General features: G+C 50.3%; 2 protein-coding genes across 2 annotated transcripts; one reads left to right on the forward strand and one right to left on the reverse strand.

The window, feature by feature from the left end:
• The first annotated feature begins 52 nt into the window (after positions 1–52).
• SART3 (spliceosome associated factor 3, U4/U6 recycling protein) lies at positions 53–20,985 on the forward strand. The gene is made up of 20 exons (XM_087705439.1): positions 53–115; positions 498–809; positions 2,761–2,887; positions 4,724–4,828; positions 5,044–5,228; positions 6,209–6,314; positions 7,464–7,588; positions 7,999–8,154; positions 8,968–9,106; positions 9,439–9,546; positions 11,033–11,110; positions 11,207–11,265; positions 11,375–11,484; positions 12,510–12,622; positions 12,733–12,809; positions 13,227–13,383; positions 14,235–14,713; positions 15,711–15,863; positions 19,321–19,502; positions 19,956–20,985. Exons 2-20 carry the CDS (start codon positions 621–623, stop codon positions 20,125–20,127), a joined length of 2,820 nt encoding a protein of 939 aa, XP_087561565.1. The 5' UTR covers positions 53–115; positions 498–620; the 3' UTR covers positions 20,128–20,985.
• A 1,265-nt stretch (positions 20,986–22,250) lies between these two features.
• On the reverse strand, positions 22,251–26,681 carry FICD (FIC domain protein adenylyltransferase). The gene is made up of 3 exons (XM_087705440.1): positions 26,622–26,681; positions 25,992–26,351; positions 22,251–24,156 (listed from the first exon to the last, which is right to left on the reverse strand). Exons 2-3 carry the CDS (start codon positions 26,299–26,301, stop codon positions 23,057–23,059), a joined length of 1,410 nt encoding a protein of 469 aa, XP_087561566.1. The 5' UTR covers positions 26,302–26,351; positions 26,622–26,681; the 3' UTR covers positions 22,251–23,056.
• Between the last annotated feature and the right edge of the window lie 613 nt (positions 26,682–27,294).

Consider the following 27,294-nt stretch of genomic DNA (forward strand, 5'->3'; position numbering starts at 1 on the left):
CGACGCGCGCGTGACGCCATCACGGCCGCGCCAAGGAGGAGAAGGCGCGGAGCCGCCAAGCCACGCCCCCTCTTGGCCTTCGAGGAAGGGAGCTTAACCGCTCGCTGCCTGCCAGGTATTTCTTGCGCCGCTGAGGCCGCGGGGAAAGAAAGCAGCCGAGCCTCCGTGTTCAGGAGACGCAAGCGCTGCCTCCCCCCACTCCTTCCGGGCGTTTTCATTTTATATCGGTTTTATTTCGTTTTCATTCTGCCCCCTCGTGGTGCGTGGGTTAGCCCCGCCCCCTCGTTGCACGGTGTGGGAGGGGCGCTCGCTCCTTCCAGGGGTCTTTGCGAAAGCCAGAGACCGTCCCTGAGGCCCCCTTCCCCAGGGCTGTCCTCCGCGAGTGCCTGTCTGGAGCGGGGCCCAGCACTGGCCTTCCCTTCCCGGAGCTCTTCCCGCGCCCGCTCGGCCTGCAGCGGAAGATCCAGCTTCAGGCCGAAAATCGCCTCTCTTTCAAGGCTCAGGCGCCCGGCTCTCTTCTGGCGGGATTCTCCCCGGGTCAGGCGCCGCTCGGGGCAGCCCGGAGGAGGCTCGTGGCGCGGAGGTCCTTCCAGGGAAGGCGGCGGCCGCCGGCGGGCGCGATGTCGGACGGGGAGGACGCGGACGCGGCCCTGTCAGCAGTCATCGAGCTGTTGGGGGAGGCGAGCGATTCCGACGAGCGCTGCCCCGCCGACGACCACGATGAGGACGAGGAGGACGATGGCTACGACTGCGACCGCCTCTATCAGGAGAGTTTGGAGGACGGCGAGATCGTCCGCCTGGAGGACCAGGTGAGGGGCGGGGCTTCTGGCAGGTGGGCCACGCCCACTCCCCCCTCTTTTCCTGCCCCCTCGGGTGGGGGGGGGCCGCCCGGGGATAGGAATGAATGGGGGGGGGGCGAAGAGGCTGCTGCTCTTCGCTAGGAGCCCCTGCCCTGCCCCGAAGGCCTTTGGAGGGGAAGCACGGGGGAGGGGTCGGCAGGGACCCCCCCTGGTTCCCCAACACGGCTAGTCCTCGACTTGCGACCCCAACGGAGCCCGAAATCTCCGTGGCCGAGCGAGGCAGTTGTTAAAATACTGCTTTGCCCTGCTTTGCGACCTTCTGTGCCGTCATTAAGTTAGCGATGCATTAGTGCAGCGTTTCTCAACCTTGGCGACTTTAAGTCCCGTGGACTTCAACTCCCAGAATTCCCCCAGCCAGCTCTGCTGGCTGGGGGATTCTGGGAGTTGAAGTCCACGAGACTTAAAGTCGCCAAGATTGAGAAACGCTGCATTAGTGTAAATTCACCGTGGTTGCTAAGTTAAGTCACCAGGTTGTTAAGTGAATCTGGGCCTTCCCCGTCGACTTTGCTTGTCGGAAGGTCGCAAAAGGGGATCACGGGAAGCTGCAGCCGTCGTAAATGTGAACCCAAAGTTTTTGCTTGTTTTTTTCCTGTGTATTTTTTTTTTAATTTTTCCATCACCACTTTTCCCTCATTAATCTTACGGTGTGTCATCTGAGTACAATTTTTGTGTCATCACGTTTAACATTTGCATCATTTTTAATATATTCTTATCTTTTCATTTACCTTTACATTTCAATTGCTTTTTAATAGCAATAGCAATAGCAGTTAGACTTATATACCGCTTCATAGGGCTTTCAGCCCTCTCTAAGCGGTTTACAGAGTCAGCATATCGCCCCCAACAACAATCCAGGTCCTCATTTTACCCACCTCGGAAGGATGGAAGGCTGAGTCAACCCTGAGCCGGTGAGATTAGAACTGCCGAACTGCAGATAGCAGTCAGCTGAAGTGGCCTGCAGTACTGCACCCTAACCACTGCGCCACCTTGGCTCTTTAATTCAACTCCTCCCCAATAATTCTCTTTCTCAATTTATTCACTTTCCTGTTTGTCTTTGCCTATGTTCATTTTCTATCCAATGATAAAAAACACTCCCGTATCTTTTAATACGCCAATTCTTCCTTCCCTTTTAATTGCCAATGTTAATCAGTTCATTTCTGCAGAGCCTAATATTTTTTTTAATTACCGCTCCTTCTGAGGGAGTTTTTCCCATTTTCCAATTTTGCACAAATACAATTGGGAGCCTGAAGTTTGATTACGTGACCAAAGGGAGGCTGCAAAGGTTTTAAGTGCAAAAAACCAGCCCCCCAGTGGCTGTTGTAACTTTTGAAGGCTCACTAACAAGCTGTTGTAAGTCGAGGACTGTCACATGCAACGATGATTGATGGCAGAGCAACCTTCACGGATTTTGCCGCCTCTGTAAGTCGGAGCGGAGCTCACCTAAATTTGCTAGTCCTGATATTCTGCATCAGTCGGTGGGAACTTTGAATTTAGCCCTTTTTATCTTGCAGGGACTGAAATTGGAAGTCTAAGGGGGTTAAGACTCCGCTGAGAGTCGCAAGTACAGCCAGGCAGCCCAGAAAAGGATTTCTTTCCTTCTTGGCTCCACTCTAAATAGCCCATAAGCTGCAGACGTTTCTCGGTCTAACACCGGATTAGGGATCTCTGGTGGAATCTGTACCCCATGATCCGCTTTGGGACCTTGGCTATGAGACTTTCCCACGCAGTGGCACATTAAGATAATTAATGTACTGCGTTGGAAACCCCTCGTGGTCTTTGTCCCTGTTTATTCCACGATAAGTAAGATTTTCCAAAATCCCTGGGTGGCCCTCAACAGTAGCTTTTAGCTAGGCTTCTATAGAACCGTGTGAATGAAACGTCTGTTTTGACAATGTTTTTTTAGCTGTCTGTCAATCCCTACGATTACAACTGTAACGTGGATCTGATAAAACTCCTGCGGAAGAAAGAGGACTATTATGGGCTTCACAGAGCCCGCCAAAACATGAGCAAGATTTTCCCTCTCACTGAAGGTAGGAAAAGATTCTCGGTCTTGCAAAAACTCAAATTTTGTATATACTCTTGTTTTGTTTTGTAAAAACATAAATTGAAATCAGATAGTGAGTGATCACCCCCCAAAAAATTACTCCGTAAATGAAATTGTTGTTACTGGTAAAGTTTGCATATAGAGTGTGTTTTCTATTGAAGTGTTTAATAAAAATAAACAGCTGGGCAAACACACACACACACACACAGAGTTATATTTTCCCATCTCCCTATTAAAATGTTTTTATTTTCCATTTTTCATTTTCATACAGTCACATATATACTGTGCATAACCGGGGCCATGCAACATTAAACAATAATCACAGCAATTCCTCTTGTCAACAATACCCCCAAAAATATAAATAAAATAAAACTCAAACTCAAATAGAAACCCAATATACCTCTTCCGCTCTCCATACACCTCTTTCTTCCGCCCCCCCTCCAACTTACTAACTTCCCTCCATCATTCCCCTCTACCCTACTTCCCCTCCCCCTCTACCACTCCTCTCTCCCAGTCCACTCCCTCCCTTCCTTCTCACCCTCCCTCTCGCCCTCTCTACCCCTCTTCCTTCTATCCCACTCCTCCTCCCCTTGGTGTATTTCTACTATATGTCAATGTATTCAGCTTGTCCTATTTTTACGGAGAAATTAAAGAGAAACAGTATACATGTGAAATCGCATTACGTTGAAATCTAACATATAGTATATGTCCCCCCCTCCCCTCCCCCCAAACACCCCACCTCCCTCCCCCCCCCCGACTTCCCAGAGCCCGTACACGGTATGGATTTTTAACAATCACAGTCTAAAATATATTTCCCCATCTCCCTTCATGTTACAGCAGAGTTTTTTTTAAAAAAAATACTGCTCTGTTGGGTCTTAGGGACTCTGTTGAAAATAACCAGACTTTGTATTCCTCCAGAGACTCCAAGAATACTTATGGGGAGATATATACAATCCTCCTGATGTGCTGGGGATGGGGCCATGTTCACTACATTTACTTAAATCAAATTTTGTACTGTACAGGCTAGGTCTGCACCGACACTGAGGTGGAATTGCTTGAAAACCTTAAAAGAAAAGCAGACTTGCATTCACACTGGTCCAGTTTTGACAGCATCAGAGAATACATCCCTGGGTGAAAATGTAGAAGCAATTTGTACTGCTGTGGATCCTGTTAAATGTGCACATGCTGCTGTTTTTTAAACAAAGGTGGTTTCTATGCCATTGCCTTTGCTCGTTCCCCCATATCGGGGGGGGGATTTTTTTGGGGGGGGCAATTTGAAGTGGGGAGTAATATTCAAGATTGGCTCAACCGCCAAACCCCCAGCGAGTAGAAGCTTTCCTGGCAAACATTTTGTGGGGCTTTTAAATGAAAGCTGAGGTTTCTTAATTAAGTCACCCGTTTTATCTTCCGTTTTCTGGGATGCATTAAAAATGGCAGCCTTGCTGTAATTTTAGTTAGAATGACTAGTGATTTACTTGTGGCACCACTTAATTGCCACCAGATGTTTGGCGCCGTCGTGATGGAAACCAAGCAAAACTCCAGAGCATTTACTTTAGAGGATTATTTAGGTTAAATTTGTTTCAGAGAAGATTTGGGTTTCTTGAGATGTAGCTGTGTGAACATCTGTTCAGACGTAAACCCTCTTGAATTTAGTAGAACATGCACGCACATACATAGGTACATATATTCTACTAATAATCGCTATGAATTTTAACCAAAACTGCATATATTTTTGGCCCTGCCTTAGTAATATGTTATTTAGCAGTATCTTTTTCCAGATTAAACTCTGGTAACCCACTTGGGCTTCGTCCCGTGTTCACAGATCTATGGTTGGAATGGCTGAAGGATGAGATTGAGCTGGCTCGTGAAGACTCGGACCGGGAGAAGATTTACGAACTTTTTGAGAGAGCTGTGAAAGACTACATCTGTAAGTTTACTCTTAAATGGATATTCTTTCAGGCAGACTCAAAACAAGCGGAGATAAACGGCACCAAAATAGGCAGATTCAAGGTGCAACAGGTTCTCCGAAGAACTTACTCCGCTGGCGGAAATGAAAAATGCAGGCTCAACTTCAGCTCCTTTCCCCAAAAGCACCCCAAAGTGATTTCCCCCTCCCCTCCCCCTCCTGTGGTTGCTTCCTAGGTCCTAAAATCTGGATGGAGTACGCCCAGTACTCCATTGGGGGCATCGGTCAGGAAGGAGGGATCGCGAAAGTTCGCGCAATCCTGGAACGGGCGCTCATCGCGGTAGGCCTCCACGTAACCAAAGGAGCTGCTATTTGGGAGACCTACCGGGAATTTGAAAACGCCATGTTGGCGACCATGCAGGTAAGCCCTGGCGTGCCGCCCTCCGCTACCGGGAGTTTGGTCAGGTGGTGAATTGAATTTGAATTTGAATTTGTTTATTTATAGGCCGCCCTTTTCCCTGAGGGGACTCAGGGCGGCTTACAGTCACAAAGGGAAAGGAAGTGTGGGACAATAACAAAAAAGAAATGTGCACAAAGTAAAGATTAGATAATAAAACTCAACATTCACTCAGCATTCGGGGGGGGCAAAATCAAATTATCCCCAGGCCTGACGGGCTAGCCAGTTCTTGAGGGCTGTGCGGAAGGCCTGGACGGTGGTGAGGGTGGTGATTTCCCAGAGAGCGTGCGTGTTTTGTAGGAAGCGGCAGAGAAAAGATAGTGGCATTTTAGCCTTTAGGCCAGTGTTTCTCAACCTTGGCCACTTGAAGATGTCTGGACTTCAACTCCCAGAATTCCCCAGCCAGCGAATGCTGGCTGGGGAACTCTGGGAGTTAAAGTCCGGACATCTTCAAGTTGACAAGGTTGAGAAACACTGTCCTAACCACTGCTGGGGAATTCTGGGAGTTGAAGTCCAGACATCTTCAAGTGGCCAAGGTTGAGAAACACTGCTTTAGGCTACAGTTCTCCAGCGCCCTCTGGGCGGTTTACCGTCTTGAAGTATTATTCGCATGTTGCAAAGCCCAACTATCCGGGTCCTCATTTTACCGACCTCGGGAGGATGGAAGGCTGAGTCAACCTTGAGCCCCGTCGGGGCCGAACTCCAGGCTGTGGGCAGAGTTTTGCCTGCAGTACTGCGCTTTAACCAGTGCTCCACCAGAGTCCCTGGACATCTGGGATGGCAAGGGCTCGCTCAGCAGTGCCCGTTCCTGACCCAGGATTGGGAGGTGTCTTTTTAAAATTATTCCTGCATCTTTTAGATGCTTTGGGGGGGACTCAGCTGCTCTTCTCCTGCTGCTGGTTAGGACAGAGACTGATCCGTGTCCTTTTTTCCTCCCCTGGCAGCCACCACCGGGCAGCGTCCCGACCCCTGAGCAGCAGCAGAGCGTCAAGGCGCAGCTGGAGAAGATCCACTCGCTCTATCGTCGGCAGCTGGGGGTTCCCTTGATAGGTAAGGATCATTTATCGCTTGCCTCTCAACCCAAGGCCTTCCCCCAAATCCTTCCGCTTCCTTTTTTTTTTTAAGAAATACATTTAATAGAATTTTTATTAATCACATTTCTTAGTGCTTGGCAATACAGATTCTATTCTTAATCTCCATCCTTTTTTTCCCCCAACCACTGGTAAAATGTTTGTGAATGTTTATTTTATTTATATGCTGCCCTTTTCCCCCGAAGGGGACTCAGGGCAGCTCACAACTCAACCAAGGGAGGGGGATGCAGACAAAAATTAAAACGACACGCAACAATACATAATTTAAAACACACAACAGTCATACCATTCGAGAAGGGGGGCAAAAGCTCTTTAGCCCCAGGCCTGTCGGAACAGCTAGGTTTTAAGGGCTTTGTGGAAGGCTTGGAGGGTGGTGAGGGTTCGAATCTCCACGGGGAGTTCGTTCCAGAGGGTCGGAGCAGCCACAGAGAAGGCCCTCCTCCGGGTAGTCGCCAGTCGACACTGGCCGGCGGATGGAATTCGGAGGAGGCCTAATGTGTGGGATCTAATCGGTCTGGAGGAGGTAATTGGCAGCAGGCGGTCTCTCAAGTACCCAGGTCCAATACCATAAGTTCCATGTTTGATAATAATCTGTGTCTTCTTTCTGTTTGATTTTCAATACAAGTCTATTTACATTTCACAATCTAGTTTCTTTGTCTTGTGGCTTCTTCTTTCTTCCAATATTGTGCAGACAACCCTCGCTGCTGTTAAGGCATGTAATATTAAATACGTACTTCTCTTATCAGGTTTTTTTCTGATATCATCCCTAAAAAAAACCAGTCCAGATTTAAAATCTACATGTTTCCCTATTATCTTTTCTAGCCATCTGTGTATTTTTGCCCAATTTTTTTTGCTTTAACACAAACCCACCACATGTGATAAAATATGCCCATTTTTTTCATTACATTTCCAACATTTGCTAGACATATTTTTAAACATTTTAGCTAAAATCCTTCGGCTTCTTGTTCCTTGAAGGCATGGTTGGCTGAGTTTTGCATAGGGCACCAAAGGCCGAAGCAGCCACAGGGGGAGGCTGAAGGCGAGGGAAGGGCTTGGGGAGTCCGCCTTCCCCTTCTTGGCTGACGCGGGCTTGTCTCTCTCCCTGGAGATATGGAATCGGCATTTTTGGAATACGAAAGCTGGTCCGAGGAGCCGATCCCGCAGACGGCTCTGCAGAACTACGCCAAGGCTTTGAAGCAGTTGCAGAAATACAAGCCTTACGAAGAGGCTCTGGTGAGTGGCTCCCCTCCCAAGCCCTAAGCTTCCCCAGGGCCGTGTCGCCCACCCTCCCTTTCAGGCGCTTCCTTCCAAGCGACAGCGCTTTCCCTTGGTTCTTGGGCTGGGCTTCCAAGTCTCCTTCGGGAGGTATTTTTATAGGGCGACACCGTGGGAAGACTCTGGGAATTGCCCTCCAGCTTGTCAGGGAAGGAGGAACAAAACTGCTTTTAAGTCTGGGTCAGATTGGTGGCATCTAAATGGTCTTCTTTTTCAGAACTTTCTGGGATTGTGTCCCCCCCCCCTTTTTTTTTTTAAAATGAGTTTTACGCTGACTAATGCAGCCTTTTTTGGTCTTGCTTCTTAAAGGTTTCTTTTCCCCTGTTCTACTTTCCCTAAAGAGCTTTCTTCCTCTCTCGTTGTTCCAGCTGGTAGCTGAAGCCCCAAAGCTGTACGAATATGCAGCTTACATCGGCTTCGAAGTAAAGCTGGGGGACCCAACTCGCATCCAGCTGATGTACGAGCGTGCCCTGGCCGAGAACTGCCTCGTGCCTCACCTCTGGGTGCACTACACTCAGTACTTGGTAAGCGCCTCCCATCAGCCAGCTCCCTCCTCCAGCCTCTCCCGTCCTTCTGGGAAAAGAGCTTTCCTGGCCCTAGTCAGCCGTTCGGGTTCGCCAGAGTCATTCTTGCTAAAAGAACTTCAGAACCTCAGGAAATCCGACTCTGTGGGGCACACAAAGCGTAACAGATCTGCACAAATGCTTTTATCCCTGATTGTGTGATACTGCTAGCTCTGCAAATTCAAATTTAATGAATTTATATGCCGCCCAATCCCGAAGGACTCCGGGCGGCTTACAGAATACAGCTCTAAAAAGGATAAAAATTAAAAATAGGGAAAAGAAACAGATTAAAAAAAGAAACACGTCATGCACTCAATCTAGGCGGGGCTGGACCTCAACAGCCCCAGGCCTGCCGGAATAGCCAGGTTTTAGTGGCCTTTCGGAAGGCCGGGAGAGAGGGGAGGGTCCGGATCTCTACGGGTAGGTCGTTCCACAGGGTCGGAGCAGCCACAGAGAAGGCCCTCCTCCGAAGAGTCGCCAGCCGGCGTTGTCCGGTTGACGGCACCCTGAGAAGGCCCATCCTGTGAGATCTTATCGGCCGTTGGGTGGTATGTGGCAGAAGGGACACCTGTCCACTCGATGTAGTCTTCGGCCTTTCCGTGGCTTCTGAGGTTTTAATAGAAGCCCCCTCCCCTCTTTCCGATAGCCTTTCTCTATGAAGCGCTCACGGTGCCTCTGAGCAGGGATCCTCAGCATCCAATGCCCCCTTCTGTGTGGCACAGAACCACAGCTAGCCCGGCTTCCATCCATCTTTAAACCCGATTCCCTTTGTAGGACAAGCAGTTGAAGGTGAAGGAGGTGGTGCTTTCCGCTTACGAGCGAGCGGTGAGAAATTGCCCCTGGGCCGTCAAGCTGTGGAGCCAGTACCTGCTGGCCATGGAGAGGCATCGCATGGAACATCAGGCCATCTCAGGTAGGATCAAAAGAACCGTCACGGCTACGGAAGCCTTCTCGGGCGGGGGCTTCACAGCCTCGGAAGCCACACCACCCTCCTCCCGATCCTGTTTGCAGGAGCTTCTCCGAGCTGCAGGCTTTGTCGGGAGACATTGGCCGGTTTCAATTATTTTCTTCCCCCGGAGCCTCTCTGCCTGCTCCCGGGAAGGGAGAGGGTGTGGGCTGTGTCCCTCTGTCTGTGTGGCCCCCGCCTGTCTCCGACGGGGAATTCAAGGCTGGGGCGAAGGAAGAGCTTGGGCTGCCGAAGCTGCGCTTGCCCTTATTTCTTCTCTCTCCACCTCTCTGCATTAGAAACGTTTGAAAAGGCGTTAAAAGCCGGATTCACCCAGCCCACCGATTACGTGGAGATCTGGCAAGCGTACCTTGACTACCTTCGGAGAAGAGTGGACTTTACCCAAGGTGACAACTGGGGAAGGAAGGTGCTAATCACAGGCACTCTGGGGCAGCCCCACTCTTCCAGGCCCCAGGAAGGAGTGACTTTTGCCCCAGGGCCACATGGTCTGAATGCTCCCCCCCTTTGGAGGGAAAAACACCTTGCTTCTGCATAGGAAGTTTTTATTTTCCATTTTCATAGCATATAATCACATGTATACTATTACATAGTCACTATCATGTTGTATTATTAAGTACTTACATCAATTCATCTTACCATCAACTACTAAAGGGGGGGGGGGACAGTTATTGGCTCTTCTGCTCTCCATACACCATATTTATACCTTATCCAACACTTTCTTCCGCCTCTCTCCTCCCCCTTTCTACATCCTTTCTTCCCTCCATCATTTTCTACTCTACTTCCCCTTCCTTTCTCCTTCTCTCTTCATTCCACTCCTCCTTATTCTCCTCACCTTCCCCCCCTTCACCCTCTCTCCTATCCCTCTCTTCCTATCTTCTTCTCTCCTCTACCTCCGACTCTTCTACATCCTGTCTTCCCTCCATCATTTTTTACTCTACTTCCCCTTCCTTTCTCCTTCTCCTCTCTCTTCATTCCACTCCTCCTTATACACCTCATCTTCCCCCCTTACCTTCTCTCCTATCCCTCTCTTCCTATCTTTCTTCTCTCCTCTGCTTCCCACTCTTCCTCTAATCCACTTGGTGTATTTCAGCTTCTGAGCAAACTCCCTTTTGTGTTGCTGGTATTTATAATTCCATTTCAATATACATAGAAAGGAAAAAAATAGAAGCATACATGTACAATCATACCACCTTTAAATAAACTCCATAGCATATAATCACATGCATGCTATTACATAGTCACTATCACGTTGTATTATTAAGTACTTACATCAATTCATCTTACCATCAACTACCAAAGGAAAAAAAAAGAAAAAGCCAGTTATTGGCTCTTCTGCTCTCCATACACCATATTTATACCTTATCCGACACTTTCTTCCCCCTCTCTCATCCCCCTCTCTACATCCTGTCTTCCCTCCATCCTTTTCTACTCTACTTCCCCTTCCTTTCTCCTTCTCCTTCTCTCTCTTCATTCCACTCCTCCTTATCCTCCTCATCTTCCCCCCTTACCCTCTCTCCTGTCCCTCTCTTCCTATCTTTCTTCTCTCCTCTGCTTCCCACTCTTCCTCTAATTCACTTGGTGTATTTCAGCTTCAGAGCCAACTCCCTTTTGTGTTGATGGTATTTATAATTCCATTTCAATGTACATAGAAAAGAAAAAAATAGCAGTATACATGTACAATCATACCACCTTTAAATAAACTCCATAGCATATAATCACATGTATACTATTACATAGTCAATATCATGTTGTGTTATTAAGCACTTACATCAATTCATCTTTTACAATTGACGTAAAGCACCTTGCCTCTGGAAAGCTAGTACTCCAGGGATGTCTTCTGAACGGCCACACTTTCTCCTCGCTGTTTTTCAGACTCCAGTAAGGAACTGGAAGAGCTCCGGTCGGCCTTTGGCCGTGCCATCAAATATTTAAAGCAAGACGTCGAGGAACGTAGGTTGCCTTTTATTTAGAAAACAAGGGTTTTTCTGCCGCAGGCGTTGGCGTCGCTAGCAGAAATAATCGTGGCTTATTTCTGTTTGCCTGCAGGGTTTAATGTGAGCGGAGACCCTTCCTGTAGTCTCATGCAGGCCTGGGCCAGGATTGAGGTGACCTTAGCTCGTTTTTATTTGCTCACCTCGGGGAGGGGAGGGGGGGTAAGTTTACCCGTGGATATTTTCAGACTGTATTAATCGGGGGGCCCTTCCCCCTCCCTAGGCTCGCTTGTGCAACAACATGCAGAAGGCGCGAGAACTCTGGGACTTCATCATGGTGAAAGGGAACGCGAAATACGCCAACATGTGGCTGGAGTATTACAACCTGGAGCGGTAAGAGGGAGCCTCTCTTCCTTTCCGCCCGTGTGACCAGGGCTCGGTTCTTGCTGGGCTTGTCAGGTGGTTGGAGGCCCCGCCCTCTTGGGGGTCAGAGGCCCCGCTTAAGTCTTCTGGGCTGGAAGGAAGAGCCAGTGGCATCCCCGTTGCCTGGGAGATGCTCAGATGGGCCTCCTTTCATGTCCTCGTCGAGCTGGAGCGAAGGGTGGGCGCTCATTCCGCCGCGCACTCGGGTTTCAGCCGCGGGCTTTGCTGACCTCCAGCCCAGCGTCCTAAGCACGGGGCCCACCATGCTCCAATGTGCTGGGAGAGGGCTGGAAATGCGAGCTTAGTCAGGGCTGGTGTGGGGCTGACGTAGGGAAAACACTCCCACCCCTTGAGGGTACGGAAGAGGAGCCATTGACCCTACACAACCCAGGAAAAAATTCATTCTTCACTCCCAAAGGACGAACAGAAGGTTTTGCTCGGTGGGCCCAGCCGGGAGGTCTTGTGAGTTTGAGCTTATTGGTTTCGTATGCCGCCCACTCCCGAAGGACTCCGGGCGGCTTACAATAAAAGAAGGAAGGGGGATAAATAAGACAATACAAAATATAAAATACCACAACATTCACAGTTAAAATGGGGCTGGGTGCTTTAACAGCCGGAACAGCCAGGACTTGGTAGCTTTACGGAAGGCCGGGAGGGTAGTAAGGGTCCGGATCTCCATGGGGAGATCGTTCCAGAGGGCTGAAGCTGCAACAGAGAAGGCTCTCCTCCGGGGGGTCACCAGCCGACATTGGCTGGCAGATGGAATCCGGAGGAGACCTAACCTGTGAGATCTAATCGGTCTATGGGAGGTAATAGGCAGGAGGCGGTCTCTCAGGTACCCTGGTTATGGGGTGCTGCACACCTGCTGTTTTCCCACCAGGGCCTCCCCAGTTTTCCTTTCTTTGGGGGGGGAGTTTCCCAAGGTTTGGCTCCGCTGTGTCTCCTTGGGTGTTGATGATTGCATCCCTTCTCCTGTCTCTCCTCTCCGGCTGCAGGGCACACGGGGATACCCCCCACTGCAGGAAGGCTTTGTACCGGGCCGTGCAGTGTACCCAGGACTACCCCGAACACGTCTGTGAGGTGCTGCTCACGCTGGAGAGAATCGAAGGTGAGCAAACACAACACCCCCTCCGGTCCTCCACTTCCTGCTCAGGTTGCTATATGGGAGCTTTCTCGAAGGGAGGAGAGTGCCGACCTCCCTTTCCTGTCCTCTCGCAGGCACTTTAGAGCACTGGGACGCGGCGGTGCAGAGGACGGAAACCCGGCTGGCTCGAGTGAAAGAGCAGAGAGAAAAGGTGAAGGGGCCACTGTTGGAAAAAACAGAACCCCCCCCCCCCCCCTTGAAAGCAAAGGGTGTGGGGGGGTCTTACCTGCTCTTTGAAAGCCTCCTGTAGTTATGAGCAGAAAGAGGGGGATAAAGCTGAACCGTGAGGGACGGAAGCTTTGCTGCTTCGGAGTCCTGGGCGTGGTGGAGGAGAACCTCTCCCCGTTGGAAGGATCCAGGGAGGGTTTCACGCTTAATTCTCTTCCCCTCGTGAACGAGCCCCCAAAGGCCTCCCACGTCCCCTTCCTGCATTGCTCCCAAGCGACGCCTCGGAACGGGCATGCTTGGCTTGGCGGCAGCAGCAACAAAGGGGGGCTGCGAGCACCTTTCCGGGGGAAGAAAGGACCGGATTGGAGCCTCTGCTCATGGGGGCCGCTTGTCCTGACAGGCGGCACAGAAGGAGGCTTCCCTGGCTAACCAGGAGGAAGAGAAAGCGGAGCCGCACAAGGAAGCCGAGGCGAAGAAGAAAGCCGACAGAAAGACGGCCAAAGCCGGGCTCAAGCGGAAGGCAGGCGGCTGTGGAGAATGGGGGCAGGAGGAGGAAGGTAGCGGTGGCAGCGTGGCTGGGGTCCTGGGCTCTGCTTCGGGGTTTGGGTGCTTGAAATTCCCCCCCCCCCCCATGGGAAGCTTCTGGGTGAGAAGGAAAGTGGAATCGGGGGGGTGGGAGGGGAGAACCCGAGCGTGGTCTGAGCTGGCCTTTGGGCAAAGCACACGGCATGGGTGAGGCCCTTTCAGAGGGTCTCCTAAGCCAGTGTTTCTCAACCTTGGCAACTTGAAGATGTCTGGACTTCAACTCCCAGAATTCCCCAGCCAGCGAATGCTGGCTGGGGAATTCTGGGAGTTGAAGTCCGGACATCTTCAAGTTGCCAAGGTTGAGAAACACTGTCCTAAGCCATCGTGTCGGGATGCGTCTGAGTGGGCGCAGAAGCAGCCTGGGCGGGAGAGAGGGGCCCTCATGCCTAAAACGCCTGGGAAAGGGCTGGGCCCAGGCAAAGGATGCACCCAGCAGGGCCCCTGCCAGCACTCCTTTTGCACTTGTGGGGCAGTGGCTGGGAGGTGGAGGGGAGCAGCCGTGCCCTTCGCTTGGCCTTCTTCTGGGGCTTTGAAAGGGAGAAGCCGGGTCCGACTTGTGGGAGGCGGTGCTGGGAGAGCCAGTGTTCTCCATTTCTGGGGTCGGGGAACCAGTGGGACTCGATGCCAAAGTGTCACCTTCCCTCTGAAGCCTGGTCCCTGTCTATTGGCACGGGTGTGCTTTCAAATGGGTGCTGGGGAAATAACGGGAGCTCAGCCCGTTGCACGGGTCTCGAACACGGGCTGTCAGCTTTCCAGCTGGCAGGCTCTGGGTCTTTAACTGCTCCTTCGCGACCTCTGAATCGCTTCCTGTCCCCCTGAGCAGTCGAAGTGCCCGTCAAGAGGATGATGGGGACCTCCGAATACCTGCTGTACGAGGAGGAGATGGAGCGGTTGGGCGAGTTGGAGCTGCAGAGGAACACGGAGCTGGAGGTGGAGCTGGGCCTCTTCGGGAGGAAGGGCGACCCCAAGCCAAAGGAAGAGGGAGCAGCGGCCAAGTGGAAGGACACCCCCAAGGTCCCTCATGACAGCACGAAGGAGCCCTTCACCGTCTTCCTCAGCAACCTCTCCTACAAAATGACCGACCCGGAGGTCAAGCTCCGAGCCCTCTTTGCCAGCTGCGGGGAAGTGGCCGAAGTCCGCTCCATCTACAGCAACAAGGGCGCCTTCCGCGGCTACTGTTACGTGGAGTTCAAGGACGAGAAGTCGGCTCTGAAGGCCTTCGAACTGGACCGGACCGTGGTGGAAGGCAGGCCCATGTTCGTCTCCCCCTGCGTGGATAAAAGCAAGAATCCGGATTTCAAGGTTGGATTTTGGATTTGGATTTTATTATATTTATATGCCGCCCTTTTCCCCCGAAGGGGACTCAGGGCGGCTCACAATTCAAATCAGGGAAGGGGGGAGGTACAGACAAAAAATTAAAAAAACGAAACATAACAATGCATAGTTTAAAAACACATGACAGTCATACCATTCGAGACGGGGGCAACAGCTCTTTAGCCCCAGGCCTGTCGGAACAGCCAGGTTTTAAGGGCTTTGCGGAAGGCCTGGAGGGTGGTGAGGGTTCGAATCTCCACGGGGAGCTCGTTCCAGAGGGTCGGAGCAGCCACAGAGAAGGCTCTCCTCCGGGTAGTCGCCAGTCGGCATTGGCCGGCAGATGGAATTCGGAGGAGGCCTAATCTGTGGGATCTAATCGGTCTAGTGGAGGTGATTGGCAGCAGGCGGTCTCTCAAGTACCCAGGTCCAATACCATGAAGGGCTTTATAAGTGATGACTAGCGCCTTGAAGCGTATCCGGAGACCAATAGGCAGCCAGTGCAGCTCGCGGAGGATAGGTGTTACGTGGGTGAACCGAGGTGCACCCACAATCGCTCGCGCGGCTGCGTTCTGGACAAGCTGGAGTCTCCGAATGCTCTTCAAGGGCTGCCCCATGTAGAGCACGGTGCCCCTCCTGCCGTTGCCCAGGGGAGTTGGGGGAGGGTGGGGCAGGGTCAGCCAGTCTGTGGAAGCACCGAGCCAGAGCGGATTGGCAGGGTCACTTCGATGGCCTGGTGTACAGGAAACAGATGTGGGGTTTCCCTTGAGACCGGAGGTCTCCAAATGAGGCAACTTTAAAGACTGGTGGACTTCAACTCCCAGGATTCCCCGCACAGCAGCAGGGGAAACATCCCTTTGCTTTGCTGACTGGGGGATTCTGGGAATTAAAAGTCCACAAGTCTTAAAAGTTGCCAAGTATACACACACACACACACCCCTCCTCTTCAGGCCTGTGCTTGAGTTCCCTTCCTTGGTGTCCTTGCCAGGTCTTCAAGTACAGCACAGCTCTGGAGAAGCACAAGCTCTTCATCTCCGGCCTGCCCTTTTCATGCACGAAACAAGAGCTGGAGAAGATCTGCAAAGCCCACGGGACGGTGAAGGAGCTCCGGCTGGTCACCAACAGAGCTGGCAAGCCCAAGGTGTGCTTTTTGGGGGGGGGGAAGGGGGGCTGCTCTGCCCTTGCTCACCCAGGGTGGGACGTTGGTCTTGCTAAGGTTCAGCGTTGGAGTGCTGCGCTTGGAAAAGGAGGAGTCCCGAGTGTTAGCAATAGCAGTTAGACATATGCCGCTTCATGGGGCTTTCAGCCCTCTCTAAGCGGTTTACAGAGTCAGCATATCGTCCCCAACAATCCGATAGATAGATAGATAGATAGATAGATAGATAGATAGATAGATAGATAGATAGATAGATAGATAGATAGATGATAGATAGATAGATAGCAATAGCAATAGCAGTTAGACTTATATACCGCTTCATAGGGTTTTCAGCCCTCTCTAAGCGGTTTACAGAGTCAGCATATCGCCCCCAACAATCCGATAGATGATAGATAGATAGATAGATAGATAGATAGATAGATAGATAGATAGATAGATAGATAGATAGATAGATGATAGATAGATAGATAGCAATAGCAATAGCAGTTAGACTTATATACCGCTTCATAGGGTTTTCAGCCCTCTCTAAGCGGTTTACAGAGTCAGCATATCGTCCCCAACAATCCGATAGATAGATAGATAGATAGATAGATAGATAGATAGATAGATAGATAGATAGATAGATAGATAGATAGATAGATAGCAATAGCAGTTAGACTTATATACCGCTTCATAGGGTTTTCAGCCCTCTCTAAGCGGTTTACAGAGTCAGCATATCGCCCCCAACAATCCGATAGATGATAGATAGATAGATAGATAGATAGATAGATAGATAGATAGATAGATAGATAGATAGATAGATAGATGATAGATAGATAGATAGCAATAGCAATAGCAGTTAGACTTATATACCGCTTCATAGGGTTTTCAGCCCTCTCTAAGCGGTTTACAGAGTCAGCATATCGTCCCCAACAATCCGATAGATAGATAGATAGATAGATAGATAGATAGATAGATAGATAGATAGATAGATAGATAGATAGATAGATAGCAATAGCAGTTAGACTTATATACCGCTTCATAGGGCTTTCAGCCCTCTCTAAGCGGTTTACAGAGTCAGCATATCGCCCCCAACAATCCGATAGATGATAGATAGATAGATAGATAGATAGATAGATAGATAGATAGATAGATAGATAGATAGATAGATGATAGATAGATAGATAGCAATAGCAATAGCAGTTAGACTTATATACCGCTTCATAGGGTTTTCAGCCCTCTCTAAGCGGTTTACAGAGTCAGCATATCGTCCCCAACAATCCGATAGATAGATAGATAGATAGATAGATAGATAGATAGATAGATAGATAGATAGATAGATAGATAGATGATAGATAGATAGATAGCAATAGCAATAGCAGTTAGACTTATATACCGCTTCATAGGGTTTTCAGCCCTCTCTAAGCGGTTTACAGAGTCAGCATATCGTCCCCAACAATCCGATAGATAGATAGATAGATAGATAGATAGATAGATAGATAGATAGATAGATAGATAGATAGATAGATAGATAGATAGCAATAGCAGTTAGACTTATATACCGCTTCATAGGGTTTTCAGCCCTCTCTAAGCGGTTTACAGAGTCAGCATATCGCCCCCAACAATCCGATAGATGATAGATAGATAGATAGATAGATAGATAGATAGATAGATAGATAGATAGATAGATAGATAGATAGATGATAGATAGATAGATAGCAATAGCAATAGCAGTTAGACTTATATACCGCTTCATAGGGTTTTCAGCCCTCTCTAAGCGGTTTACAGAGTCAGCATATCGCCCCCAACAATCCGATAGATGATAGATAGATAGATAGATAGATAGATAGATAGATAGATAGATAGATAGATAGATAGATGATAGATAGATAGATAGCAATAGCAATAGCAGTTAGACTTATATACCGCTTCATAGGGTTTTCAGCCCTCTCTAAGCGGTTTACAGAGTCAGCATATCGTCCCCAACAATCCGATAGATAGATAGATAGATAGATAGATAGATAGATAGATAGATAGATAGATAGATAGATAGATAGATAGATAGCAATAGCAGTTAGACTTATATACCGCTTCATAGGGTTTTCAGCCCTCTCTAAGCGGTTTACAGAGTCAGCATATCGCCCCCAACAATCCGATAGATAGATAGATAGATAGATAGATAGATAGATAGATAGATAGATAGATAGATAGATAGATAGATGATAGATAGATAGATAGCAATAGCAATAGCAGTTAGACTTATATACCGCTTCATAGGGCTTTCAGCCCTCTCTAAGCGGTTTACAGAGTCAGCATATTGCCCCCAACAATCCGATAGATGATAGATAGATAGATAGATAGATAGATAGATAGATAGATAGATAGATAGATAGATAGATAGATGATAGATAGATAGATAGCAATAGCAATAGCAGTTAGACTTATATACCGCTTCATAGGGTTTTCAGCCCTCTCTAAGCGGTTTACAGAGTCAGCATATCGTCCCCAACAATCCGATAGATAGATAGATAGATAGATAGATAGATAGATAGATAGATAGATAGATAGATAGATAGATAGCAATAGCAGTTAGACTTATATACCGCTTCATAGGGTTTTCAGCCCTCTCTAAGCGGTTTACAGAGTCAGCATATCGCCCCCAACAATCCGATAGATAGATAGATAGATAGATAGATAGATAGATAGACAGACAGACAGACAGACAGAGATATAGAGATAGATAGATAGATAGATTGCAATAGCAATAGCAGTTAGACTTATATACCGCTTCATAGGGCTTTCAGCCCTCTAAGCGGTTTTACAGAGTCAGCATATCGCCCCCACAGTCTGGGTCCTCATTTCACATAGATAGATAGATAGATGATAGATAGATAGATAGATAGATAGATAGATAGATAGATAGATAGATAGATAGATAGATAGATAGCAATAGCAATAGCAATAGCAATAGCAATAGCAATAGCAGTTAGACTTATATACCGCTTCATAGAGCTTTCAGCCCTCTCTAAGCGGTTTACAGAGTCAGCATATCGCCCCCAACAACAATCCGGGTCCTCATTTCACCCACCTCGGAAGGAGGGAAGGCTGAGTCAACCTTGAGCCGGTGAGATTTGAACCGCCGAACTGCAGATAGCAGTCAGCTGAAGTGGCCTGCAGTGCTGCACCCTAACCCAGTGTTTCTCAACCTTGTCAACTTGAAGATGTCCGGACTTCAAGTCCCAGAATTCCCCAGCCAGCGAATGCTGGCTGGGGAATTCTGGGAGTTGAAGTCCGGACATCTTCAAGTTGCTAAGGTTGAGAAACACTGCCCTAACCACTGCTGGGGAATTCTGGGAGTTGAAGTCCGGACATCTTCAAGTTGCTAAGGTTGAGAAACACTGCCCTAACCACTGCGCCACCTCGGCTCTTTGAGTGTTGATGGTCCCCATCTTTCCCCTCTCAGGGCTTGGCCTACGTGGACTTTGAAAACGAAGCGCAGGCCTCCCAGGCGCTTCTGAAAATGGACGGGATGGACATAAAGGGCCACGTCATCAAAGTCGCCATCAGCAACCCTCCATCTCGAAGGTTCCCCGAGAAGCCGGAATCCCAGAGTCAGAATCAGAGTTTCCACACGGCTCAGGGACGGTGAGTGTCTTGAACCCAGGACTCCAGACCCCTCCCCCAAAAAAGGGTTTCTCGAACTTTATTTAACCAAAGGATATTTATTTAACCGGAGCCTCTCGGAAGTTTTCCCATTGTGGAACTTTTCAGGTGGCTGGGAAATCAGTTGGGTTTTTATTTTATTTTATGTATTAATACTTATACTTTATACTTATTTACAACATCGGCTAGATTTTTTTTAAAAGAAAAGATGAATTACGTGGCCCAGGGAGGCAGAAACGTCTCTTTGGAAACTGAGATCTGGATTGCTCAGAAGGAAGCACCTCGCAGCTCAAGGAGTTTAAAAACTAGGGTTGTGGCCTAGTCTTTTTGGGGGAAACGGGTGTTGGGGCAGCCTGGGCTCCGTCACTCCGCAGCGCTGAGGCTTTTATCTTCCGCGCCCCTTTTGCGAGCGCCCTCATCCTGCTCTTTCCACAGCCGCCGCAAGGGGAGAACCCAGCTGGAGATGGTCCCTCGTGCCTTGCAGCGTCACAACAACCCACCAAGCAAGGCAGAGAACGGCGGTGAGCAGAGCCCGTCCGCCCCGCCGGCGGAACTGCCCAAGAAGATGACCAACGCGGACTTCGCCAAGATGCTCCTGAATAAGTGAGCCGCTGCCGAGGGCCCCCCCCCCGGACGTCCTCGGCTGTTTTTTTCCCCCCCCCGTAGCGGCCGCTGCGGCTGATCATGGTTCCCCTCCGATCCCAATTTGGACTTCTTACATCTGCCAAATGCCCGAAGAGGGAGGTGTCGATTCCCCACCTCCCCCGAAGTACCCCAGGGCAAAAGTTATTGAGTTTGGGGAGGGGTTGTTGTGAGGAATTTGTGGAAAAAAATGGCTTTAAATGCTTTCCTCATATTGGGGGTTTAATGTGGCGAGCGCTCACTTTTTGAGGCTGAACACAGTATGTTTTAATAGTTGGGTTTTTTTCAGCTGTTATTCTCCAAATGAAGAGTTTAATGTGAATTGTGTCTCGATCTGGTTTATACAAATCCCACCACGGGCGCTGAGCGAAGCCGGGCAGCGCTGCGACGCTTCCTCCGTCGCGCAGAAAATAAGCCCCGGACGAGCCCAGCGCCTTCTTCTCGTGCGCAAAAAGGGAGCATAGAGAGATGACGTTCACCATAATAGCCTATTTCAGCCTTGGGGTAGAAGGGGAGGCGTTTCCACCGACCCCCTTTGCCGAGTCTGTTTTTTGATATAATCCGTACCTCTCTCTCTCTCTCTGGGTGTGACCAGCACGTTGGCTACTTTTGAGCTTTCTCTGACCTGGCACTGGAGGGACGGGCGCCCTGCTCCGCTCCGATGTTTCTGTTTCCCCGGCTCCTGTAAGGGTCTCTAGCCAGGCCCCCTCTTGGTTCTCGAGGTGTTTGCCTTGCAATGTTTTTGTTTTTTTTATATACAATGTAAAGCGTGAGCCTGTGGCATTCCTCCTCCGGGTTCATTAAAGTTGATCTTGCAAGTTGAGTGTGGTGGCTTATTTGGCCTGCTGAATCAAGCCGAGGGCGGCGGGCATTTTGTTAAACAAGAGTTTGCATTTTGGACCTTTAAGCAGTTCCTAGGGAGACCCTCCCTCACCCTGGGCTCCTCCCGTTCGTTGGACTCCAAGCCTAGCGATCCTGTTTCGTAGCTAGGCAGGCCCTGGATGCCCGAAGGGGTCACCTGGCCTGCTGCCTTCTTTCCCACTTCCGATGTTCCTGCCTCAGCATCTGGACTAAGGCATGGGGAGGGTTGCTGCCAAGAAGGAGCAGGAAGCAGGCAGGCTGGCATGAAAAAGACACCCAATCCTTTGTTCACAAAAGCAACTCACAGAAGAGACACAATTCCGCTCCCTTCCTTGCAAACTAAACAATATCACACATGAAATCCCAGCGCATCTTATTTTGAGAAACTTTTTGGGTGCCTACCTGGGAGCTGTGAGGGAGAAGATGCAGCCCTCTTTATATATATATATATAAATATATATATATATGACGAGCCGATTGACAGATGATGGAAGCAGTTAGCTTCCTCCCATAATTGGGGCTTACCAGGGGTTGTGACACTAAATATATACCTTCTTCCCTGGCTTCAGCTGATAAGGAGGAGACCTGTGGCATAATGGCTAAGACGTCTGCCTAAGATGCAATACAGCACAGGTTCAAATCCCAGCTGATGAGAGCTAAATAGCTTGAAATAGATCTATACTAGTCTCCCTTTATTTATTTATCAGCACAAATAAAAACACATTTTATATATATATATAAAAAGAACCAGAGTCGGGAAATCTCTTTATTGCAACCAACCAAATATGCACAGGCTTTGCAAAACGGTTTGTACAAAAAGCATTTTTGTGAGGCGCTGCTCCTATTTCACACGCTGCCTTATGGGTGCACCTGCCCGGCTTGCCTCCGAAGTCGACTTTTAAGAAGGGCAGAAGTCTGGACCGACTTTTAAGATCGGATCACGCCTGCCCCAAGGCGTGCGGGCTCTTCCCAGGGGCAACCAGGACGGCAAGAGGTTGACTCAAGACTGTGAGCAGAAGAGGGGCTGGGGCGCATCCAGGCGCATCGGTGGTGCGTGGGGCTGTCGTGTTTTCAGCTTAACAAAAAGCACACACACACACACCCATCTCAACCTTTTCTCCTTTTGAAATCTCAGGCAACAACTTTTGTACGTTCCAAGTGGAATTAAAAGTAAAGTGCTATCAGAGGAGGAGTTTAAGAAGCCCTTGGAGGCTGATGGATAGGCTTTTTCCACAATACCACACCAGAACCAACCAGCAAAGATGGTTGATAGGAGGGTAAGACCCCCAGCTTTCAAAGAGCAGGCTCTGCTGTGGCATTGCGTAGTCCGTTCCTTACAGTTGTGCTTCGGTCTCTCTCTAAGGAGCAGCCCAAAGCCCACGAAGTCCACAGGCCTTCTCTTTTAGGTTCTGGCCTGGACGGAGATGCCCTGGAGTGGTTCTGCTGGAAAGGGGGGCTGGGGAAGAACTAAGGCACAATTCAGATGAAAGTCAAGGCACTGGCAGGCAGAGGAAGCTGGTTTAGTTTGAGATGTGAAACTGCCACAAACACAAAGAGGTGGGGGGGGGGTGAAGTTGCAGCTTTGTGGACTTCACTCAAGCTTCCCCCCTTCCTCAAAAGGCTGGGCCCTTTCCAAGCATTAGCAAACTGAACAATACCAAAACTGCATCATTTCACCAAGGACACGGGTGAACTCAACCGGGCTTGGCTGGGCAAAGTTAACAGCCGCATTTTCCATATCTGACCATTTTTAGCCAGAAAGCTGACCGTGGGCTGGATTATTCCAGCTGAAGCAGTCCTGCTTGGTGCTTAACCAGCAAGAGAAGCAGCTTTGTGGTGTTAAGATCTGACCTGTCCCCTTTTGCAATGAAATTAAGACAAGTTACTCGGGGCCTTTTGGGGGGGTAATAAATATGGAGAGGCCGCTGCATTAAACGATTTAACTTAAAAAGACATAAATAAATGAAATGTTTTACAGGAAGTGCTTTTCCAGCTCTCCCACAGGGGGCGTCCTTCGCTACCAGCGTTCGGGTTCAGGTCCGGGTTTTGAGCGAGATGGTCTGCTTGCAGCTGGCGCTGCAGCTGCCGCCCCCGCCCCCATCCTGCGCTTCGGGGAGGCCCACGGAATGCTCCGTGGTGGCAAAGAGGAGCATGTCGAGGGTGGTCTCCGTGCATTTGGCAATCAGGCGGATGAAGGGCCGGATGTCCCCTTCGTTGGCCACCTCCAAGGCGTGGTAGTACTCGGCCCGCTGCTCCTTCCGGATGGTGATGGGTGGGTAGCCGGCCTGCATGAGGATCAGGTTCATCAGGAGCCGGGATGTCCTCCCGTTGCCGTCCACAAACGGGTGGATGTACACCAGCTTGTAGTGAGCCAGAGCGGCGAACTCGACGGGGTGCAACCCCATGGCGTCCTCGGAGTTGATCCACTGCACGAACTCCAGCATCTGCTTCTCCATGTCGCGAGGGTGGGGCGGGACGTGGTGGCCGACAAACACCTGGGTAGTCCTCAATCGGCCCGCTTCGATGGGGTCCACGTAGCCCAGGACTCTCCGATGAATCTCCAGGATGTCCGGCAGGGTGACGGAGCCGATCCGGGAGAGAAGGGTGGTGTTGACGTACTTCATGGCGGCGTGCATGCCGATGACCTCGTTCTGCTCCTCCAGGCTCTTCCCGGGAACAGCGTATCGGGTCTCGATGATGTGCCGGATCTCGGCGAGCGTCAGGGTGTTGCCCTCGATGGCCACCGTGTGGTAGATGTGGTGGTAGTAGGACTCCTCCATCACCCTCCGCAGGGCGGAGTTGCCTTTGGGGATGGAGAGGACCTTCCGGACTTTGCTGTCGATGATGCTGAAGAACCTCTGGTCGATTTCTTCCACAAGGGGCAACGTCCGGTCCCGGCTGACCAGAGCCTTTTTGTTGTGTGGGGAGATGGTCAAGGCTTTGGAGTACAGATAGTCGGCCTGTATGATGTCCTTCTCCTCCTCGGAGAAGAGGCCAAACTCGGTCAAGGCATCCACGTAGTCGGGGTCCATTTTGAGGGCGTGCATGAAGAGCTTCTGAGCTTTCTCGCGCTTTCCTTGCCTCTTCATCTCCAGCGCCTGATGCAAGGCGGCCTTGGCTTCTAACCGGACCTCTGAAACGAAGGAAAACCAGCGTTAAGGAGCTTTTGTTCAAGCCACACGTTCTGCAGAGACACCTCTAGATCAGGGGCGTCCAGCTTGGCAACTTTTAAGACCTGTGGGCTTCAACTCCCAGAATCCCTCCGCCAGCAATGCTCGGACGCCCCTGATGTAGAGGCAAAGAGAGCCGAGGTGGCGCAGTGGTTAGGGTGCAGCACTGCAGGCCACTTCAGCTGACTGTTATCTGCAGTTCAGCGGTTCTAATCTCACCGGCTCAAGGTTGACTCAGCCTTCCATCCTTCCGAGGTGGGTGAAATGAGGACCCGGATTGTTGTTGGGGGCGATATGCTGACTCTGTAAACCGCTTAGAGAGGGCTGAAAGCCCTATGAAGCGGTAGATAAGTCTAACTGCTATTGCTCTATCTATCTATCTATCTATCTATCTATCTATCTATCTATCTATCTATCTATCATCTATCTATCTATCATCTATCTATCTATCTATCTATCTATCTATCTATCTATCTATCTATCTATCTATCTATCTATCTATCTATGGATTGTTGGGGGCAATATGCTGACTCTGTAAACCGCTTAGAGAGGGCTGAAAGCCCTATGAAGCGGTAGATAAGTCTAACTGCTATTGCTCTATCTATCTATCTATCTATCTATCTATCTATCTATCTATCTATCTATCTATCTATCTATCTATCATCTATCTACCTACCTACCTACCTACCTACCTACCTACCTACCTACCTACCTACCTACCTACCTCCATCCATCCATCCATCCATCCATCCATCCATCCATCTATCTATCTATCTATCTATCTATCTATCATCTATCTATCATCTATCTAAGAGCCGAGGTGGCACAGTGGTTAGGGTGCAGTACTGCAGCCACTTCAGCTGACTGTTATCTGCAGTTTGGCAGTTCAAATCTCACCGGCTCAGGGTTGACTCAGCCTTCCATCCTTCCGAGGTGGGTAAAATGAGGACCCGGATTGTTGTTGGGGGCAATATGCTGACTCTGTAAATCGTTTAGAGAGGGCTGAAAGCCCTATGAAGCGGTATATAAGTCTAACTAACTAACTAACTAACTAACTAACTAACTAACTAACTAACTAACTAACTAAGCATTCCTACCCTCCATTGTTAGACCGCTCAACCTAACCTCAACTGGATGCTGAATTTCATGCTCTTTCAGTTAGCTTTGGATATTCTGTGCTTTGTACTGAAGCGTCTCTGGATTCTTTCCTGCACCTTCGCAACCCCAAAGTTAAGGTAAGTTTGAAATCAGCTGGCTAAGAAATCCAGGAACAGCAGCTAAAGGAAACTGCTTCTCAAAATGCAGCCTAAACACAAAAAATAAAGGGGGGGGGGCTCTTGTTAGGTTCAACTTCCCCCCACTGGACGCCTCTGCGTGCAACTGAGGAGGAGCGCCTGACCTTCTCCGTCAGAATTATGGGCTCCGAAGTTCCAACACGTCAGCAGAGAGATAACAAGGAGGGAGAAATCGGTGAGATTGTTTACTTACAACCTAACAGGCACCACACAACCCAACACACTCAAAAGAAAGCATATGCAAAGGAGCACCAGATGCCAGAAGCAACAGAGAGAAGCCTTGTGGGTCGCCCCAGAGGTAAAACTCAATCTTTAAAGATGAGGGCGGGCTCCTTTTACTCCTGAACTTGCTTTTTTGCAGACGTTTCATAACCCAGCTAGGTAACTTCATCAGTGGGAGTAGCGTATCATCACCAAGGACCCCACATTTCCGCCCACAATTATTCCCCTGGATTGGCTTTCTTTTAGGGAGCAAATTGGAGTGGGACACTCCAGGGACAGACCTGGGGAGGCCTTGGGCTTCAGCACCATCAGCTCCAACCCGCCGGAGGTCACACTGAGCTCGGTGGTCTGCCCCGTGTAGGTGGCGATGCCCATGTAGCCCAGGCCCAGCTTGCTCCTCAGGAAGGCCCAGCCCTTCAGGACCGCCTGGCACTGCCCCTCCACCAGCAGCACCGGAAGCAGCACCACCAGGAGAGCCGCCAGCACCGCCGCCAGCACTGCTGCCCAACGGGCCCGGAGCCAGAGGGAGACCCATTTCAGGTCCGGCTCCACCACCGTCACCGCGGCGGCTGCCATGGAGGCCAGCTTCATCTGGGCGCCAGGAACAGCGGGTGCCGCATCGTCCTTCTGGGGGGTCTCACCTGAGGAAGGAAGGAAGGAAAAGGGGGGAGGATTAGCAAGGAGTCCCCCAAGTGGCTCTCCTCGCCCCGTTCACACAACCCGTCTGACCCGGATCTTGGCTGGAGGAGCCACCACTAACTAGGCTCTGGCAGCAGAGGCCGACCTGGCCCCCAGCCTGACCCCCACCTCCCCTCTCCAGGAGCCACCAACTCCCCCTCCTCTCCCCCCCCCCCAGTCTGACCCCTCCCCAGACTCCCCCGCTCCCCATATTCCCTCCCTCCCGCCCTTACCTAGAGCCGGCTCGCTCTGCCCCACATTCCTCCATCACCCACCAAAGTTTCTCTTCCGGCTCCGCCTCTCAACACGCCCTTCCTCATTATCCCGCTTTGCGATTGGCTCACTTCTTCTGCCCCGCCTTCACCGAGGGGCCCCTCTTCACCTCCCATTGGCTGCTCCGGCCTGTCCGTCTCCCTTCGTGTCCCGCCTCCTTTCGGGGAGGGAGGAGGCGAAGACGCAAGGCCCGAGAGGCTTGTCTTCGTGGAGGAACGCGATTGGCTTATTTCCACGCCCATCGGAAAAAGGCGCCTTTGGGCCAATGGGGAGGAGGCGGAGGCGGGGCGCGCGGATTAAAAAAAATAAAGAGGGAAGTGCGTTGTCAAGGAGACGGGCGAGGTGGGAGGAAGCGGAGGGTGCGCCACACTTTGTGGGCGCAAATTGCCCCTTTTCTCTGGCGGGGACGGGACAAAGAAGGGGCGCGGGGCGGCCCGAAAGGCCCCCTGCCTTATCTTCCGAGCACCAATCGCTCCAAACAGGACAACTTCCGCTGCAGAAAGCCGGCGCCGCCATGTTTGCTTTGGGCAGAGAAGCGAAGTGTTTCGTCACATCCGGAAGCCTATGATGCAATTTTCCCCAAACTTGCCAGGGCTAACACGGGATCCGCGTGGCACGTCGGAAGCGGGGAGA

Source organism: Thamnophis sirtalis, unplaced genomic scaffold (assembly GCF_051295495.1).
Source record: "Thamnophis sirtalis isolate CommonGarterSnake01/CBP01778 unplaced genomic scaffold, rThaSir2_p1.2 scaffold_2, whole genome shotgun sequence".
Classification (NCBI taxonomy): domain Eukaryota; kingdom Metazoa; phylum Chordata; class Lepidosauria; order Squamata; family Natricidae; genus Thamnophis; species Thamnophis sirtalis.

Bases quoted from the DNA above. Each gene is read 5' to 3' on its own strand.
- FICD (XM_087705440.1), bottom strand. From the start codon at position 26,301: ATGAAGCTGGCCTCCATGGCAGCCGCCGCGGTGACGGTGGTGGAGCCG. The intron at 24,157-25,991 runs GTCTGTCCCTGG...CCTTCGTTTCAG, and splicing joins GAAGCCCAAGGCCTCCCCAG to AGGTCCGGTTAGAAGCCAAG.
- SART3 (XM_087705439.1), top strand. From the start codon at position 621: ATGTCGGACGGGGAGGACGCGGACGCGGCCCTGTCAGCAGTCATCGAG. The intron at 6,315-7,463 runs GTAAGGATCATT...CTCTCCCTGGAG, and splicing joins GCTGGGGGTTCCCTTGATAG to ATATGGAATCGGCATTTTTG. The intron at 9,547-11,032 runs GTGACAACTGGG...GCTGTTTTTCAG, and splicing joins AAGAGTGGACTTTACCCAAG to ACTCCAGTAAGGAACTGGAA.